We start from the raw sequence: 16,678 nt of genomic DNA, 5'->3' as shown, positions 1-16,678 counted from the left end.
ACTCAAACTGAGATAGTTTTTTTTTTTTTTTTTTTTTTTTGGTATCTCATCATTGATTAAGATTTTAATTTTGCAATTAAATAATTAAGATGAAGATACTCTTTATGAATCTGCTCATCTTTGATTTGAATAGTTTATTTCTTTAAGAGAATAAATTAACATATAAAAAAAAATATCTAAGCTTGATATAGTATGATACAATGGAGGTGGAGGAGAAAAAAAATAGGGTTACGAGGCAACAACTACTGCCTGTTCTTTTAGCAGAAAAATCCACAGCTACTGATTGATCTAATCATGAACCTTTCTTATCTCTGCATTAGTGATTCTATATAGTAAGTTTCACATCAGATGCAGAGTATATTCCCAAGAAAGATTTTGCAGGAAAAGAAGCACATGATTCCATGTGCTGTGCATGTAAGAACGAGTAGCGGAGTGGGCTCTCAATCATCTACTATCAATTATTATTTGGAAATATTCAAACTGAAGTTCATATACTCTCAAAATTTTCATCACCATTTCATCTGATATGCCATAAAAAGAAAAACAATATGGAAAGAACTAACTATTTGTTAGTTTTTCTCTTTTATATTAAAATTAGACTCTAAAATTAGGTAACAGCAAGATTGTTACACGATTCCATCATTCAAGAATTGACTAAATTGATAAAATATTAGTTTATAGTATTCAAGTTTGATTTGTTTTCATTAATTTTATTAATAAATTTTTCCATAAAAAGATAAATTATTAATAAGATTTTGTTATTTTCGTAGACAAAAGGGTGTATACTTCTTATTTACATTATACTAATGTAAATTGGTCTGAATAGAATGGCTCGATCGTTTTAAGCAAGTGATTTAGATTCAATATATTATATTGTGTATAGAGAAACCTTTGGAGGGAGGTCTCTATCCTTTTCGGACAAAGGATACTCCCGAAAATAAAATTTAAAATATAAAATTTATATATTTTCTTTGAATTCTTTAACAAAATAAAAAATAAGGTTTCCAGATGAATGACGATTAGAAGTGGGCTTTATCTCAGTTGTTGGAGTCTGACCATATATATGCTTTATGAGGAACTTTCGTTTTTATTTCCTATTGTACGGCCGTCAGGTTAGACTTAAACGCTTTACAGGCCATTAGAGGGTCCAAATACACTGAAGCCACCCTCTAATGTCCGCGTATATATCATTAGATTAGATTAGACCAATCACACTGCCAACTCACAAGTGGCACTATTGCACCATAAGAACAGCATGCAAGGATGCTGCTAAAATTGATAATTCTGTATTTCTTTTTTGTAAAAAAAAAAATATATATATATATATATATATATATATATATATATATATATATATATAATTTAATTGTACAGACTTCTCTTCTCTGAGGAGCCATGTGAGAGTCTTTGATGTTGTGGGTCCTACTAAAAGCACCCAGATTCCAAAACCCTAGTATAAGTACACATCCAATGCCAACCAACCTTCAAGCTCCGAATTAGATCAGCAATTTCTGTAGAAGTCTCTTCCTTTCAACAAAATTTCCAAATCTTGAAATGGGTATTCTTCAAATTCTCAAGAAACAGTCTTTCCATGGCAAAAACCAGTCCATGGTACCAAAAGGGCATGTAGCCGTTTATGTTGGAGAAGTTGAAAGGAAGAGATATGTTGTCCCAATTTCTTATTTGAATCATCCTTGTTTCCAAGATTTACTTAACCAGGCTGAAGAAGAGTTTGGGTTCAATCACCCAATGGGTGCTCTTACAATTCCTTGCAATGAGGATGCTTTTATTCATCTTACTTCTAGAGTTCTTGCCTTGTGAAAATATGATCATTTTTTTTTTCGCAAGTTTTTTTATCTTGCCTTTTTTTTTCCTCCTAGAAAGATAGGAGGATTGCGCAATATTATACATTATGTAAATTTTTCCACTTTTGAGTGGATCATGAAGGATTTTTTTTTTTTTTTTTGACAAATTATATATTATTTGTCACTCTTTCACATTAATTTTTATTTGAAACTCTGCTACAATATTAAATTTTATTTGAAACTTTGCTCAAATTTCCATTGAAGGAGAGGAACTTCTTTGTTCAAGTGGTATATGAAATGAGTTTTGGAAACTTCTTGGCAATTTCTAGTTTATTCATGAACCAACCAACCAATTCTTCATAAAGGGTATTCCTACACTAATGCACTTGACAAAGGAATGATTCATGTTTCACATGAAGCAAAACATTTTGCAGTTGAAAATTAGGGGATTTTGAGGAATTTTCGAATGTGACAACCAAACTAACCTCTCAAATCAATAACGTTACAATAAAAGACTCAAGAATAACATCATTTGATTTGTTTTGAAGTTGCATAGATAATATATGCATTTCTTGTAAAAGAATTTCATTTTTAATGTTTGGATATGTTGTTTTAGAATAGTTCTTTATACAATAAATTAATTCTAAAATCTGAATAGAGTTTCTCAGATTAAACATTTATTTATCTTTCCATTCTATTTTAAGTAGAATCGTTGGCATTCCCAGGTCCAAATAACCTTCATATTTCGTAACGCATTTACCATAGGCAACAGTAACTCTCCGGAGCTGGTAACAGTAATAGCAAAAGAATTTTCAGAGGTTCAGTTGGGTTTGAGCAACTGATTTCAGCTTATCCACAACAATGTTTTTCCTTTTAAGATAATAGTACAAAGGAAAAAGTGCTATTTAGTCCCTGAAATTTGACCTAATTTATTTCTCCGTCCTTCTATTTCGGTAAACGTATAAAATATCTCCAGATTTGATTCCGGAGAACTAAATGGTCCGTGAACCAAAAAAACAAGCATTTGCACCGTCAAATATTAGAGAAAAGACTACATTACCCTCCCACCAACCCATTAACCCTCAACCTTTTCTTTATCTTCATCTTTCTCTTGCTGCAAGCAGCAACAATTCCTACTCACTGCCAGAATTTATTTTCATCGTTGGGTTTTAAATCTACCACCACTACCTATAAATTTCAACTCTTTCATACTCAAACATATATCATTGCAGACTTTTTTTTTTTAATTTTTATTTCATTCATTATTGATAAATTTAACTCATACAATAAACTTACAGATAACAATACAAACTAAAATTATATCTTTGAAAGAAAACAGGGATGAAAATAAACTCAAATTTGCGTCCATCTCCCAATCCATTAGTCAATTCTCTTTTATGCCTATAAATGAAGAAATATAAATAATAATAATGAAGAAAATGAAGAAAAGCCCATGAATTTATGGTAAAATCCATAAAACGATCAATATAAATCTGTTATTGAATGAATCTATAATAAAGCCCATAAAGATGTTAATTACCCCAGAAAAATAAAATAATAATAAAAAGCTAACTAAAAATTCTCTAGACCTTACCCAAAAACCTCACACCATTTTCTTAAGCTTTGGATTTGAAAATTTTCTTAAAGCTTAACGCTAAAAATTTTCTTTTTATTTTTTGTTTTTGCGAAAAAAAGTAAAAAAAACAAAGGAAGGTGAACATTACCACTTTGCTGGTAAAGGACCCATATTTCAGTTGTTGAAGCTTTGCCAGTTGTGATTTTAGATCTTTGAAAATTTTTGGCTTCTATAAATTTTTTCATAGTAGATCATGTTGCCATTGGAGAGAGACAGAGAAAAAGATAGAAAGGAGACGGAGAGAGAAAGGAGGTAAGAGGAGATAAGATGTGATTTTATATAGTAGGGCATTTGCGTCCTTTTAATTGATATTTAACAGTAAAAAACTCTATTTTTAACGGAAGGACCATTTGGGTGGGTGAAACCAAACCTCAGGGATATTATATATGTTTACCAAAATAGAAGTCGGAGTAGTAAATTGGGTCAAAACTCAGGGACTAAAAAGTACTTTTCCCTAGTGTGAATATCTTCTTATGCGATAATAATACGGTAATACATTCAAAATTGACAATGTACAGATGATATGTATCTTCTTACAAGTGGTATTCAGCAAATATTATACACGAATCTTCATATTCTTTCAGTTATTCCAAGTTGCAGGCACTGGTTTGTTGGCCTGCTATGAGTAATATACTTCTCTACAAAATGGAAAATCATGATCAGTGACTGCTGAATCAACAATCTCTTTTCTTTCAGCCGGAAATTATTTAATTCTATGTCTCATTCTCTTAAACTGCAGGGGAAGTATCGCCGCCATGTCCTTGGAAGGAGAGAGCACAACTTTCGTTCACAATTTTTCCAAAAGCCATTCAACAACATAGCAGAAATTTGGCCATATTGCATGATAATGAGACTAGGTCGTTCCCCATAACTGTCATGTTGTCTTATTATAGGAAAAAAATTGATGTATAACTCAAATCTTCTAATGGTGTTACCCTGTCAGCAGCAATAAGCATTCTTCCTCTTATTCCAGAGACAAATTTCCAGTTCGAATATTACGTTGCTGATGACTGATGTCTTTTCCTATTCGTAATAGAGATGAGTTCAACTCTTCTGGTTTTCCACTGAAAGGATAAGCAAGCTTTGGTTGAAACCATCTTTTTAAGGAAATTCCGTTGATTCTAATTTTCCCGTATGATTCATTTCCTTGGTAATGCAGCCTTAGCCTTCTTAATAGAGCAGCAACATCTTGGCTCACCCTGCCAATCAAAGCATTTACTTTTAGAATCATGCATGGTTATTTATCCTTTAACTTGTTTATCGTGCATCGCTTGTTTATGGAAACATTATATCTTATGATAACTGTCTTGTATGCTTGTTCCCCCAAAGCTAGGATTAAACAAATACTTTATATTTCCTGAAAATTCCACAAAAAGTGTCCAGGTGACACAAAATATATTGGTCATTAGGCCTTTCCGGTTAGGATTGTGTGCAGATCTTTGTATTACCAGATTGAACCAAAAGACTGAACTGGAAGGTAGCAGAACCTAAACAACTGAACAATGTAGGAACCAGAAATGAATTGAATCAATACCATCATAGCGTGGTTTTGGATGTTTAGTAATAATCAGATTTGAGAACTGTACCAAACTGTACTGGATTGTGCTGAATCAAAAAACCTGAAAATTAAACTAATTATACACACACAGACGCACACACACACACACATATATTATATAGCATGGTAAAAGTTTAGTCATTCTTAGTTATTAGATAAATAATTTATTATTTATAGCATGAATTATTGAAATTTATGAATTGGACTGGAACTCAAAGAATCGAATCCCTGAACCAAAACAGACCAAATTTTCAAGATAATTCAGTTTTCAATTCTTTAAAGTTTCAATATGGTTTCACTCATTAATTTTGCTTAGCATCGAAAAGATTTTCAATCCCCAAACTGAACTCGACCCATGCACGGCCCCATTTCTTGCAATGCAGGTTTTGGACTAAAATTTTATGACGGATGCATTTGATCTTTCAAAGCCAATAGCTACAGCTATTGATATAATAGCCAATCAACACCACTAACTATCTTATTAGTTCAGCACTTCCTCTCCAACACAATTAAACAACCGAAGGTTAACAAACCCATAAATGCAGACCTTTGGCCAGATTTTCCAGTTTATCCAGAAAAATGGTATAGAACTTCATAACATGCTATAGATAAAGATGAGAGGAAGCATGGAGTTCAGGCAAAAATATTAACACTCAAGACACTTCAAAGTAGTACTTCTCACCTTGCTGCAATGTTGATTGTTTTCTCCCCTTCAGGCACCTTGACTTGTGCCGTCTCTGTAGGCAGTAAAATCGTTATATTGGGCAACCTTGCACCTGTTGAAAGTTTTGTTGGTAGCGAAAAAACTAAAAGTTAGCAATTGCACATTCAATTAAATTAAATAGAAGCTACCTAACCAAGTTTTTCCTTCTTTAGCACAGCGCAGAGTACAAGTATCCCAGCTAAACAACAAAAATATTTTCATCATTATAAATTTTTATTTAATCCTATTTCGAAATTGTCATATTTCACAATCAAAATCACCCCAGCCAATTGTTAGAAAGGGTTTATCAATAATGAATTGGAATTGAGGTTAATGGTATTCTTTCAAGATTCTTTGTTAATTTCCCTCCTCTTGTTTCTTTGTCTCTCCCCCTTTTCATTTTTGTTCTTTATCACATCTACAGCTAGAAAAACAGTAAAAAAAACGAGGCCAGCTGAAATAGAAAATGGAACATCATAAACTACCGCCTATAAAACAGAGCATTATGAGCTTTTCAATAGTTTGGGAGAAATGATGCACATGCATTTTTCTTTTTTTGTGCTTTAAGGAACTTCATTCAACTTTTAATCCTCAGTTGAAACTCAGAAATTAACATATTGTAGAATTCAATGAATTCTAAAAAAGGTATTTATAAACAAAAATTACCAGCAGCAAGCCGATGCTTGAGACCCTTCAAAATGGTTAAAAGGTACACCTGACAAGATTCTCCAGGAAGTCGTCAAAATGAAAGAAGCAGCACAAATTGAATAGGGAAGATAATTTGAACTCATATTTTGCTTTATGTCAGAGACAGTAGGATGTGCATTGTCAACCACAATGTCATAATATAATTGTTATCCATAAAATTATGTAAAATATTTCAATTCATCTTTATCCATTTTGCACTCTCCTGCCAAGTCCATTGCAATTGATGGGCTATAAGCTTCTACACAGTGTTGAGCAAGAGAGCAGAAAACCTTAATTACTCTTCTCCTTTTAAAATTCAGATGTGCGATCTAGTGAGATTGCATGCCACAATCTCACTTAGTTATTCAAAATACAGCATTAACAATGTAAAAGGGAGGCAAGAATATACTCTCTATAAATGAGAGTCAAATTCTTTGTTTTTTTTTGAGGTAACTCCTAATCAAGAATGGAATAGGCAGAGGCTTTTAGCCCAAAAGTATGTGGAGTTTGTCGAAATTAGGGGTTGCTAGATTTCAGTTTTGAGCAATGAATTTGAATCTCTTTCTTTCTTATGAAACTATAAAAATTGGAAACCAAAACAACTGGTTTGGCTCAGAATTCATATAACCCTTTGAGCAAACAATGTACACGTCCTACTTCCTGCAAGTTATCTGCTTTCCTCTTGCTCAAGCTTAGAGATAATAAATGAAGCAAGTGAACAAAAGAAAATAATGGAACCATGAAAATGCCAATGATATAGGAATGAGATAAAATGACAAATAAAAGTCCTCAGTGAAGACTCAATTGTCAATACATAACAATGTTATAATATTTTTAACAGTTCACTAAAGAAAAATAATGGAGCAGTCCACATTTCATAATATCAGCAATTTAGAAGCATGAAAATTAGAAATGCATTCTGAGCAAGTGTAGAGCCTCAAGGAAGCAAAGAAGTTATTTAGACAACAGAAAATTTTCAGAAGAATTACTATCATCTAACTGGCAGTAAAATACATGTCAAAAAATTACCTGAGCCACATGACTTTGCAATGCTTTAGCATCAACAATGATAGGACTTTCTTTGAAGGATACACAAGGAATGATTCCAAGAGAAGCAGCTTCCTGCAATTGGTAACAGTCTTAGCTAGCATCCCATTTATAGTTTCATAAGAAAGAATGAAGTCAGAAAATTGTCCAAATGGTTCAGTCGCCTACGGACCTCAAGCAATGAAAATGCACGAGGATCATATTCTCCAAATCCATCCACCAAAGAACAGAGGTTAGAGACTTTTGACGAGTCAGTAGTAACTCCCAGATTTTCAACTAATCTGTGTTTCAACGAAGCATCAAAAGGGAGCTGCAGGCATCCCAAAACTTGTGAAACAACTTCCATTGTAAGTTTCTCGCCAGCTGCAATTGTTTCACGGTAGACCATTAAGGCCAGTGATGTCCTGAAGGATAAATGGAGGAGATTAGAACTTAGAAAATTACTCACATACAGTAAGATTACTATTCATGAATAATAGCCATCCTCTTAAAATTTCCAGGGTAACACTAGTTGAAGGAACAATCGAACCCACTCCTCCCAAGAAAAAAAACAAACAAAGGTAAAAATGATAAAAGCAAAGAAATTCGAAAATACATGCCTAACAAAATAGTTCTACTAGTTGAATGGGGAGAAAAAATGAAATACCACTCATTTTTCATTTGTGGCCGGCCTGAGTCAAATGATAAAACAGGCTCACCAAGAGCACAAACCTTCTCATATCTTCGCAGGCACATGCCTTTCAAGTGGAAACAGTCAAAAGATTAGTTAAATTTATAGGAGATAATAACTCCTATTTATATTAGAAGGTTGGCTGCATAAACAAGTAATTCTTGGAAGCTTAAACACAAAATATAGAAAAAAATTAACTACAAACAGCAGGGAAAAATAGATTGACAAATGTTTGGAAGAAAGCATTTTTGGTTCTCTTTGAAACTTACCTATTATGCATTTGTACATAATGAGGGTGGGGGCAATGCAATCTTCTTTGGCTTGTGAAAGAAGCCTGAGGCCAACCTCTAGATCATCCTTTCTGCACAAAAACAAACCCGAAAAAAAAAAAAAAAAAAAAAAAAAAAAAAAAAAAAAAAAAAAAAAAAAAAAAAAAAAAAATTGAAGTTATGACACTTGAGGCAAAGGTACATGTTGAAAAGCATTGTTTTAAATAATAGTAATTGAAATCATAGTTCATTTACCTTTCACTAGCCACAAAGAGTATGGAGTATGTAACAGTGTTTGGGCACAAGCGAAAACTCTTCATCTCTGACATAACTTCAATAGCCTTTGGCAATTGATCCCCATCACCTGCAGCAAATCTGCTTTATTTAATTTCCTGTCTTTTGCTATTCTATAATTACACTTCTACACAAGTCATCGCCAAAAATCTATATTGATTCACAAATAATGTGCCAAAGATCAAAGGGCAGAAATTTTACCAAGTTCCAGATATGTAAGCATACATACAAAAAATAAATATTAGTCTAATAATATATGTCATCTTAAATTTTCCTAAGAATCAATTGAATTCCACATCAACCAAAGAAAAAAAAATAAAATTGGCTACAATAAATTCTATTGGGCATACAATTAAGCAACAGCTCTACCAGTAATAATGGCTGATGCATGAGAATTCCAAGCAATACTATAATAGACCTAGAATTATTTGTAAAAGATTTTAATACATTGATTTTTAATACGTGGCCATTAAGTCAGTAGTTTTTGCTTAAATATCTTTGTTGGATTCCTTATATAGAAAGAACAGAATATATATAGATGATCTATATTATTTAGAAGTTATTTTATTTGGACCTATATTGTTCTTAGTTTTAATAGGAGGCTTACTTCCTAATTAGTTGAAGGAATTAACCTATAGGTTACAAGGACCGTAAGTAATTAAATTTTGCATTCAACTTTCATTTTCCAGCATCAATAAAGTTGAAACTTTTTTGCCAACCAAGTGTAGTCTGGTTGGTCTTCTCACCAATGTGAAAAGTGGGGAGTCTCGAGTTCGAGTTATCTCGACTACAAGAATTTTCAATAATTTAGTAAGCCAAAGGGAGGGCCTCTTCTATTGTGTAGCCCACCATGTTATTCGGCCAATTGGGCCACCCAATGAATCAAAAAAAAAAGTTGAAACTTTTCTCTTTATTTCTCTCTTCCTCTTGGTGGATTTCCAAGGTGCAGATTAGGCCATTTTTCCGGTATAATTGCACTAATTTGTATTGGGATAGTGACCTCACCATAATCAGATCTGTCAATAAATACTTCTTCAATCTATAAGAATATGACATCAAAATATCTCAACCTTGTTTGTTCTAGAATTTAACAGTACCAAGCATCTCCTTTTCAAGATATCAATAATGCTACATAGACCAGTGTTGATAACCCTCTAATACACCTTTTACTAAGAGTCATTTATCAAGACTTCACTCTAGCCCCCTCAAATACCCAGATAGCAGCAAGAATATATTGGGTGGGTAGCCAATCCATGTACAGCATTCAGTATAGGGTGGTTTTAGGTTGTCTACATAGTTCAGTAACAAACAGATTATTAGACACCAAATGGATCTCCAATCAAATCAGATTATTTTGAAAGAAGAAATAGGTCACAGACTTACACAAGGCAGTGATCAAGGCATTCAAGGTCGGGACAGTTGGGTTCACTTTAATGGATTTGATATCTTCATATAGCTCCAGTGCCTTTTGCCAGTTCTTGGCCTAAAACAAAAGGAAGAAAAGTTGTAACTGTTTAGCAGGTTCTGGCCTTTATCATAATTTTTAGTTTGAATTTTAAACATGCAAAGCAAGAATCAAATGACCTCAAAATAACTTATACACTTTCTCTGTTTTTTCCATGCTCATGAATGATAAGTCCCTCCATATGCCATGACTAATTTTGATAAAAAAATATAAAAGGTGGAAGCAAAACTATAATTTGGAACCAACAGAGACTTACAATAAAGACCCTATGTTTCATGATAAAAACAGGACTCAGACCCAAAAGCTTAGATAGTTGAACGTGAAAACTCTAGAGCTACAGCCTAAATCCTTAGGTAACTCACATATAGCTTTCAAATTTGGCAAGAATGTCTAATTTTGGTACTTCATGACTCGAAATCAAAAATTGAACCATTTACATGAACCAAAATAGCTTTTTTACCACAACACTGAGTGTGAGAGACATACATTGCTGCAAGCTCCCATCAATGAACTATATGGTATAATTCCAAGTTGCATTCCTTGAATCCTTGCCTCCTGTAAGATCTCAAATGCAACATCCACCTTTCCAGCATGCCCCGCTACATCTATCAACGCACTAAGAAACATCTGCATGATTTGTAAGAACAACAATCACTTTAATAATGTGAAACCCTCTCCATAGCTATACTTAATGAGAGGTGGTTGAGCATTCCTTAATTTTGTAATGGTAGATTACTTTTCATTTTCTAGATTTGCTAACAGTCATTTTTGTAGTTGTTCTTAATTTCTTACACTTGTAATGTAAACAAGTTCACCCTCTTTGATGATTTTTTAAGTAAATAAATTGATTAATTCACTCTTCAAAAGAAAAAGAGCTAAAGCAACAGTCCACTGCAAAGGCCGTATGGATAATAAAATTCATCAGTTTTTGCTTCTATACCAAACAAGAAGAGCACATTATTCATAAGACATAACCACACTACTAAAGACCACAGTTTTCCACTATAAACCATTTTCCAAATAATATTACTAATTTTATATTGATTCTACCAGAATGAGCAGTTGATACCTCATCAGGGGCCACGTCTTTCCTTTTCATGTCATCATACACACTACGGGCAAACTCCCAATCACCAGTCTGGCTACAACAATTAACAGCAATAGTATAAACCTCTGGAGTCCCCTTGATGTTAAATTCATGCATCATGTTGTATACTTCTTTTGCTCGATTAATCTGAAAGTAATATTCCATTCTGTCATAAATTAATAAAGCTACCACCAAGAAACCAAAAGCACAGATTAGATAATAGACCAACCTGACCAGCCTTTGCACATGCATTTATTAATGCACCAACAGTGATGTGATCAGGGTCAATAGGCTGTGTCTCAGCCCTCATTTCTGCTAACACATCAAAGGCACGATCCACAGCTCCTGATTGGCCGCATGCATTTATAAGTGCATTGAAGACAACTCGGTCTGGCTTCACTTTCTACTGCATAAAACAACTTATCAATGCGAAGATTAATTTGACATTAGGAGAGAAGTAAACAAGAATATGGCCACCACAGCCTTGCACAAAATATTATTTGAGAATAAGCATTAGGGTCTGATAGGATAAAGAAAGTTCCATATAAAAATTCCAGTGAGACAGACATATACATCTTGTAAAATTCCATACGATACCTTGGAACTCATTATCCCATAAGCGCCAAATGCCTTAGCTAGTTGTCCTGCTCTGGCACAGCCATCTATTAGTGCTCCATATGTATGAACATTTGGTTCAACTCCAGCATTAACCATCTTATGAAACACCTACCACAGCCATCAGGATACTTGTTAGTCATTCATAATAATTAACATAGGTCTCAACAAGGGCCCATCTGTGCAGGAATTGTTATGGCCTTCATTAAAAGTGAAATTAATAAAAGCTCCAAGAGAACAAGGAATCTTGGTCAGAATTCATCATCTTTTCAAATCCAACTTAACTTTCATAAAAAGCCAAAAAAAAAAGGTTAGGCCAGGAATTTAGAATTTTCTCGCTAATTAGTGAAAATGGCAAGAACAAAAAGAGGATAAAAAAAAAAAAAAGGGTAAAATGTTACATTTATGGCCAGAGCATAAACTATCAAGGAAATGAGAAATAAAACCATAAAAGAGATGTTCTGAAATCTTCTTTTTTTTTTTTTTTTTCTTTTTTCTAATTGACAATCTAACCCGTGAAAAAAAAAAAAAAAAAAAAGTTACCATACTTCAAACATTGTATCAACTTTTCCACTTTTAGCACAGGTAGATATTAAAGTAGTGTAAAGTCTGCAATCTGCTTTCAGTCCAGACCCTCGGGCAAGCTGTAGAACTTGAAAAGCTCCTGAAAGAATAATACAGATATCAGGAATTGGAACCATATTCACAGTACACTACACATATCTGACAAGGTATCCAAGAGTTCCAAATCAACTTACCCGATGAATCTTGAGAACTTGCACACACAGACATGAGCATGTTATATGTGCTTAATGTTGGATTTGGAACCAACTTGCAGAAGCGAAAAGCTTCATTAACAGCCTTCTGAATTTTGCATATCTTGAAAAACTTAGCATGATAAATCTGAAACAGAGAAATGATAAATCTGAAACCAGAGAAATCACTGCAGTACTAACTCTGATAATGAAATTGATTGATAAGAACAACATATGAACTAATTGCTAAATCTATACTCTATAGCCTTACCTTGTTCATGTCTAGCAAGCCTCTTCTTTCCATATCTTCAAGCAAACTTACACACTCCGTTAACCTAAAAAAAGAAGAAACCACAGCTCACAATAATGTTCAGAAACTCACTTCTTTTGGTGGTCTATTATTCAAAACAAACTTTATTTGCTAGCTACTATCTCTACTGCGGCATTTTGACAAGGAGACAGATCAATAAGCTGTATATAAACAAATGAATGATGAAAATCACCTTCCATCTCTTAGCAAACGATTGTAAGCATGGACTTGCTGTGAAGGATGGTCTTTGTCAATCACATGCACGCCATTCGGGTAGGGAAATTCTGGTAGTTTTATTTGATTATTCTGAACTGGACGTCCTTTTTCCTTTTCTGTTGGAAATCCTCTCCTTCTCCTTGTGTTTTCATTTTTCCGAGAAGATTCTCTTACATAATGCGCAAGACGTACTTTTTTATCAACAGACTCTGGAAAAAAAATTGCTTCAGTTAAACTTGTAAGAATTTCCAGTACAGTATAGTTAGATTAAAACAGATTAGATCCATACTTCAAAACATTAAATAAAAATGAGGTATATCTTATTTTGTGGCATAACCTGCAATTTTGGGAGACTGCTGTGCTGACGAATCTGCCTCTTTTACAATGCCATTCACCTTGAATGAAGAAAAGCTATTGCCAATCGAAGGGGAGGCATGAGAAGATACTGAGTTTGAACCATTTAAGTTTAATGGAGATTTCACCACTGACTGGCTTTTGTCATAAAACATGTAAAGGTCCTCTCTAGCAGATTCTTTGATGATACCATGATAGCTAGAAAGGTCAATCTTTTCACCAGCTTCATAATTTACAGGAGGTGAAGCAGTATTGTTAGACATCTGTTCCATTAGATGAGTTAACTCAGCATCAACCTCGTGAACATCAGTTTCATTTCCGCTTTTTTCTAATGTCAGCTCAGACATTCCCCTAGCATTAAGTACGAGTGGTAACACCTTTTCTGATTCAGGAATTGCAGATTCTTTAGAAACTGATACATTAGTAGCTTCAGATTCTTTTGGAACCACATAATTAGAAACATTAGATACTGGGAAGTCAGCATTGTCGTATTCTGACGTTTCAAACAAAATAGAACTGGTACTTCTCAAAGTATTTTCACAAACTTGTACTACTGTCTCTTCCCCCTCTATTGCATGGCTGTTTTCTATGGCCTTCTCCACCAAGTTTTCACTTTCAGTAGCAAGGATACTCCTGAGACTATTCCCAACATCCGCGGATGGAGTTTGAATAACGTGGTTCACAATATTTTTGCCTAATTGAGAAGAGCCAAGTCCAGGTGAACCCGAGGCCTGTAACAGTAGCAAGACATTAAAGACTTCAGCATAGAAATTAGATTAAAACTAAACTAATTGAACTAACACACAACTCAAATTGGCTAAAAAACAAAAAAAAAAACCCCAAAATTTTCATTTTACCTCTTTCGAATCCTTTCGGTTGCCGTTATTGCTGGTTATTTGCTGATTAAGGTAGGCAAAAGAGATAGCAGAGAGAGTAGACACAGCAACTGCAACAAGAACAGATTCTGAACCAAAAGAAGCGTTGAGTAACAAACTTTGAGATTGGCTTCTTCGAATCTTCACTTTCCTACATTTGCCTACTCGAAGAGAACCACCAGGAGGCCTGAGATTGTGAGAGCAACCAAGGAATTCTCTTCGAATGGACGATTTATTGGAAGAGAGAAAAGAAATCTGAGAAGTAGAAATTAGGGTTAAGGCTTGGAATTTAGCAGAGAAGCTAAGGTCCATTCAGTTGTAATACTGAGAAACAGAGCCAGAGGTTGTTGAAAGGATAGGACGTTAGAAATGAATGAAGTGAAGAAGAAAGAAAGGAAGGTGATTCTTAACAGACAATTGGATATTGTTGCTGACGTGGCGGAAAGCAGAATTCAGCATTGGTATTTGCAAAACGTTGGGTATGAATAGATTTAATCTAAGCCAGTAGTTTGTTTTACTGATCCAATCAGTGGACTAGACTAAACCAGATATGATAATTGTTGACTCCAAATCCAATGTCCGAAATTTATGACCCGAAGACCCTCTTGCTCTCTGGGCTTGAACAACAAAGTCCGGCCTGCTTCCTGAACAGATTGGATTGCCCTTCTCTGTTTTTCGTAATTCTAGTAAATGTTATATTATGAAATTTATGTTTAGAGATTGTCAGTTTTGACTTTCTAATTTAAATTATTATCAATTTGAATTTGTTTTTAGGCGTTAGTTTATTAGTAAATCATTTCCTTTTTTATTAATTTTCTATTTTAATTATCATTTGTTAGTAATTCAATATTTTAATTGCTTAGTATTTTCTTTTTTATTAATTTCCTATTTTAATTATTGTTTCTTTTTTAGTTTCTTTTCTTTTTAACTGCAGCATTTTTGCTGCCTCCATTATTTTCGACATCGTTCTTTCTCATTTTATTGTCGTTTATTATTTTCTTATCGTTATTTATCCTTTTACTTTTGTATTTTCAACCACTAGTTGTTCTTCTCGTTATTTGCGTTGTTTCACAATTTCTTTTTGTTTTTTGAATTCTATTTCTCTTATGTGATTTCATTTTTGTATGAGCATATCAACGACTTAATTTTTGCTGAAAAACTGTCACCGCCATAGATGTTGTTTATGCTCTGTAGAGACAAGGTAGGACTCTCGATTCTGTTTGGATTGATATTGATATAATATAATAATAATAATAATAATAATAATAATAATATATATATATATATATACATATAATTGATTTTACAGTATTTACTAATACAATATATATATTGTATTTATTAATACAATATATACACCATATATATTGTATATACCGTATTTACCATCGTCGTGATCGTCGTCGCCGGTCGTCATCCTCATTGTTAAATTATATAAGTTGTATAGGGATTTGCTACAGATTTTGTGTTTCTTTGTGTTTCCTTTTTCATTTTTAGGGCTTCCTTTTTTTTTCAGCGTTTTCTTTTTGACCAAATCTGTTAGTTTCATATTATTTGAGGTTACTATAAGTATTTTCATTCTATTTTTGACCAAATGTATTAGTTTCTTAATATTTGATATTTTATGACATTTACTAAAAATTGAAACCTTAAATGTGACATTTGTCTCGCTGCCCGTAGTTTTATCATGGATGGCCCAACTTATTATACTTTGTTTAAGTTATGGTTGCGTCCTATAGTTTTTCATCTACCATTTAGTATTTTGATATGTTCTTATTATTATTTATAGTATTCGATGAGACAATATTTATAGTTAGAGAGAGCGAATTATGAAACATTACCAAAGATGTAACTTGGTCTATATAGATTGGAATGATTATCATTTTGATTCCATTCCGAAACATTTGAAATTTAAAATTTTATATCATACTGTTTTATGAAATTTTGATTTAAAATTTAGTAACTACAAATTTTTCAATTGCAAATATAAATCTAGCCTTTATGATATACTTTTAACATATAAATTTTTAAAATTAATAAGAATTTAATCAATATGTTTATTTAGAATTGAATATAAACATTAAAAAAATATAATTAAATTGCAAAAATAACAAATTAATATTTTATATAATTAAAATATTAATTTATAAATAAGGAATGAGCACATATCTTCACTTGACAACTTTCCATTTAATTAATAATAAAGTAACAACAAATATAGAAAATAGAAAGTCCCTGTAACCATAAAATAGATATAATAAAATCCAAAAATAAGAAATTGAAAAAATAATAAAATAAAAGCAAAACACAGATATCAGAGTAATTCAAATGA

The 16,678-nt window shown here is 32.9% G+C and overlaps 2 protein-coding genes across 3 annotated transcripts; one reads left to right on the top strand and one right to left on the bottom strand.

Annotated features, from left to right (window-relative positions):
• Positions 1-1,378: 1,378 nt before the first annotated feature.
• On the top strand, positions 1,379-1,964 carry LOC105643798 (auxin-responsive protein SAUR24). The gene has a single exon (XM_012229010.4). It carries the CDS (start codon positions 1,555-1,557, stop codon positions 1,819-1,821), a length of 267 nt encoding a protein of 88 aa, XP_012084400.1. The 5' UTR covers positions 1,379-1,554; the 3' UTR covers positions 1,822-1,964.
• Positions 1,965-3,909: 1,945 nt separating this feature from the next.
• On the bottom strand, positions 3,910-14,741 carry MRL1 (Pentatricopeptide repeat (PPR) superfamily protein). Of its 2 annotated transcripts, XM_012229009.3 has the most exons (19): positions 14,329-14,739; positions 13,455-14,202; positions 13,095-13,326; positions 12,863-12,926; positions 12,595-12,739; positions 12,385-12,500; positions 11,819-11,947; positions 11,451-11,624; positions 11,204-11,368; positions 10,621-10,761; positions 10,053-10,152; positions 8,631-8,739; positions 8,376-8,467; positions 8,083-8,173; positions 7,609-7,840; positions 7,419-7,511; positions 6,369-6,417; positions 5,682-5,775; positions 3,910-4,640 (listed from the first exon to the last, which is right to left on the bottom strand). In XM_012229009.3, the coding sequence occupies exons 1-19, from the start codon at positions 14,656-14,658 to the stop codon at positions 4,406-4,408; spliced, it is 3,339 nt and encodes a 1,112-aa protein (XP_012084399.1). In that variant the 5' UTR covers positions 14,659-14,739; the 3' UTR covers positions 3,910-4,405. The 2 variants fall into 2 exon arrangements, 1 of the variants encoding a protein (XP_012084399.1); XR_016319797.1 differs by lacking the exon at positions 6,369-6,417 and having other exon boundaries at positions 4,502-4,640; positions 14,329-14,741.
• Positions 14,742-16,678: the final 1,937 nt, after the last annotated feature.

Source organism: Jatropha curcas, chromosome 1 (genome assembly GCF_041381405.1).
Source record: "Jatropha curcas cultivar XTBG-Jc1 chromosome 1, XTBG_Jcur_1.0, whole genome shotgun sequence".
NCBI classification, from domain to species: domain Eukaryota; kingdom Viridiplantae; phylum Streptophyta; class Magnoliopsida; order Malpighiales; family Euphorbiaceae; genus Jatropha; species Jatropha curcas.
This window is presented reverse-complemented; position numbering and strand designations above follow the sequence as displayed.

What these genes read in the sequence shown, in the direction of transcription:
- LOC105643798 (XM_012229010.4), top strand. Translation starts at nt 1,555, where the DNA reads ATGGGTATTCTTCAAATTCTCAAGAAACAGTCTTTCCATGGCAAAAAC.
- MRL1 (XM_012229009.3), bottom strand. Translation starts at nt 14,658, where the DNA reads ATGGACCTTAGCTTCTCTGCTAAATTCCAAGCCTTAACCCTAATTTCT. An exon ending in CGTTTGCTAAGAGATGGAAG is followed by an intron (nt 12,927 to 13,094) that starts GTGATTTTCATC and finishes TTCTTTTTTTAG; the next exon opens with GTTAACGGAGTGTGTAAGTT. An exon ending in TGATGGGAGCTTGCAGCAAT is followed by an intron (nt 10,153 to 10,620) that starts GTATGTCTCTCA and finishes CTTTTGTTTTAG; the next exon opens with GCCAAGAACTGGCAAAAGGC.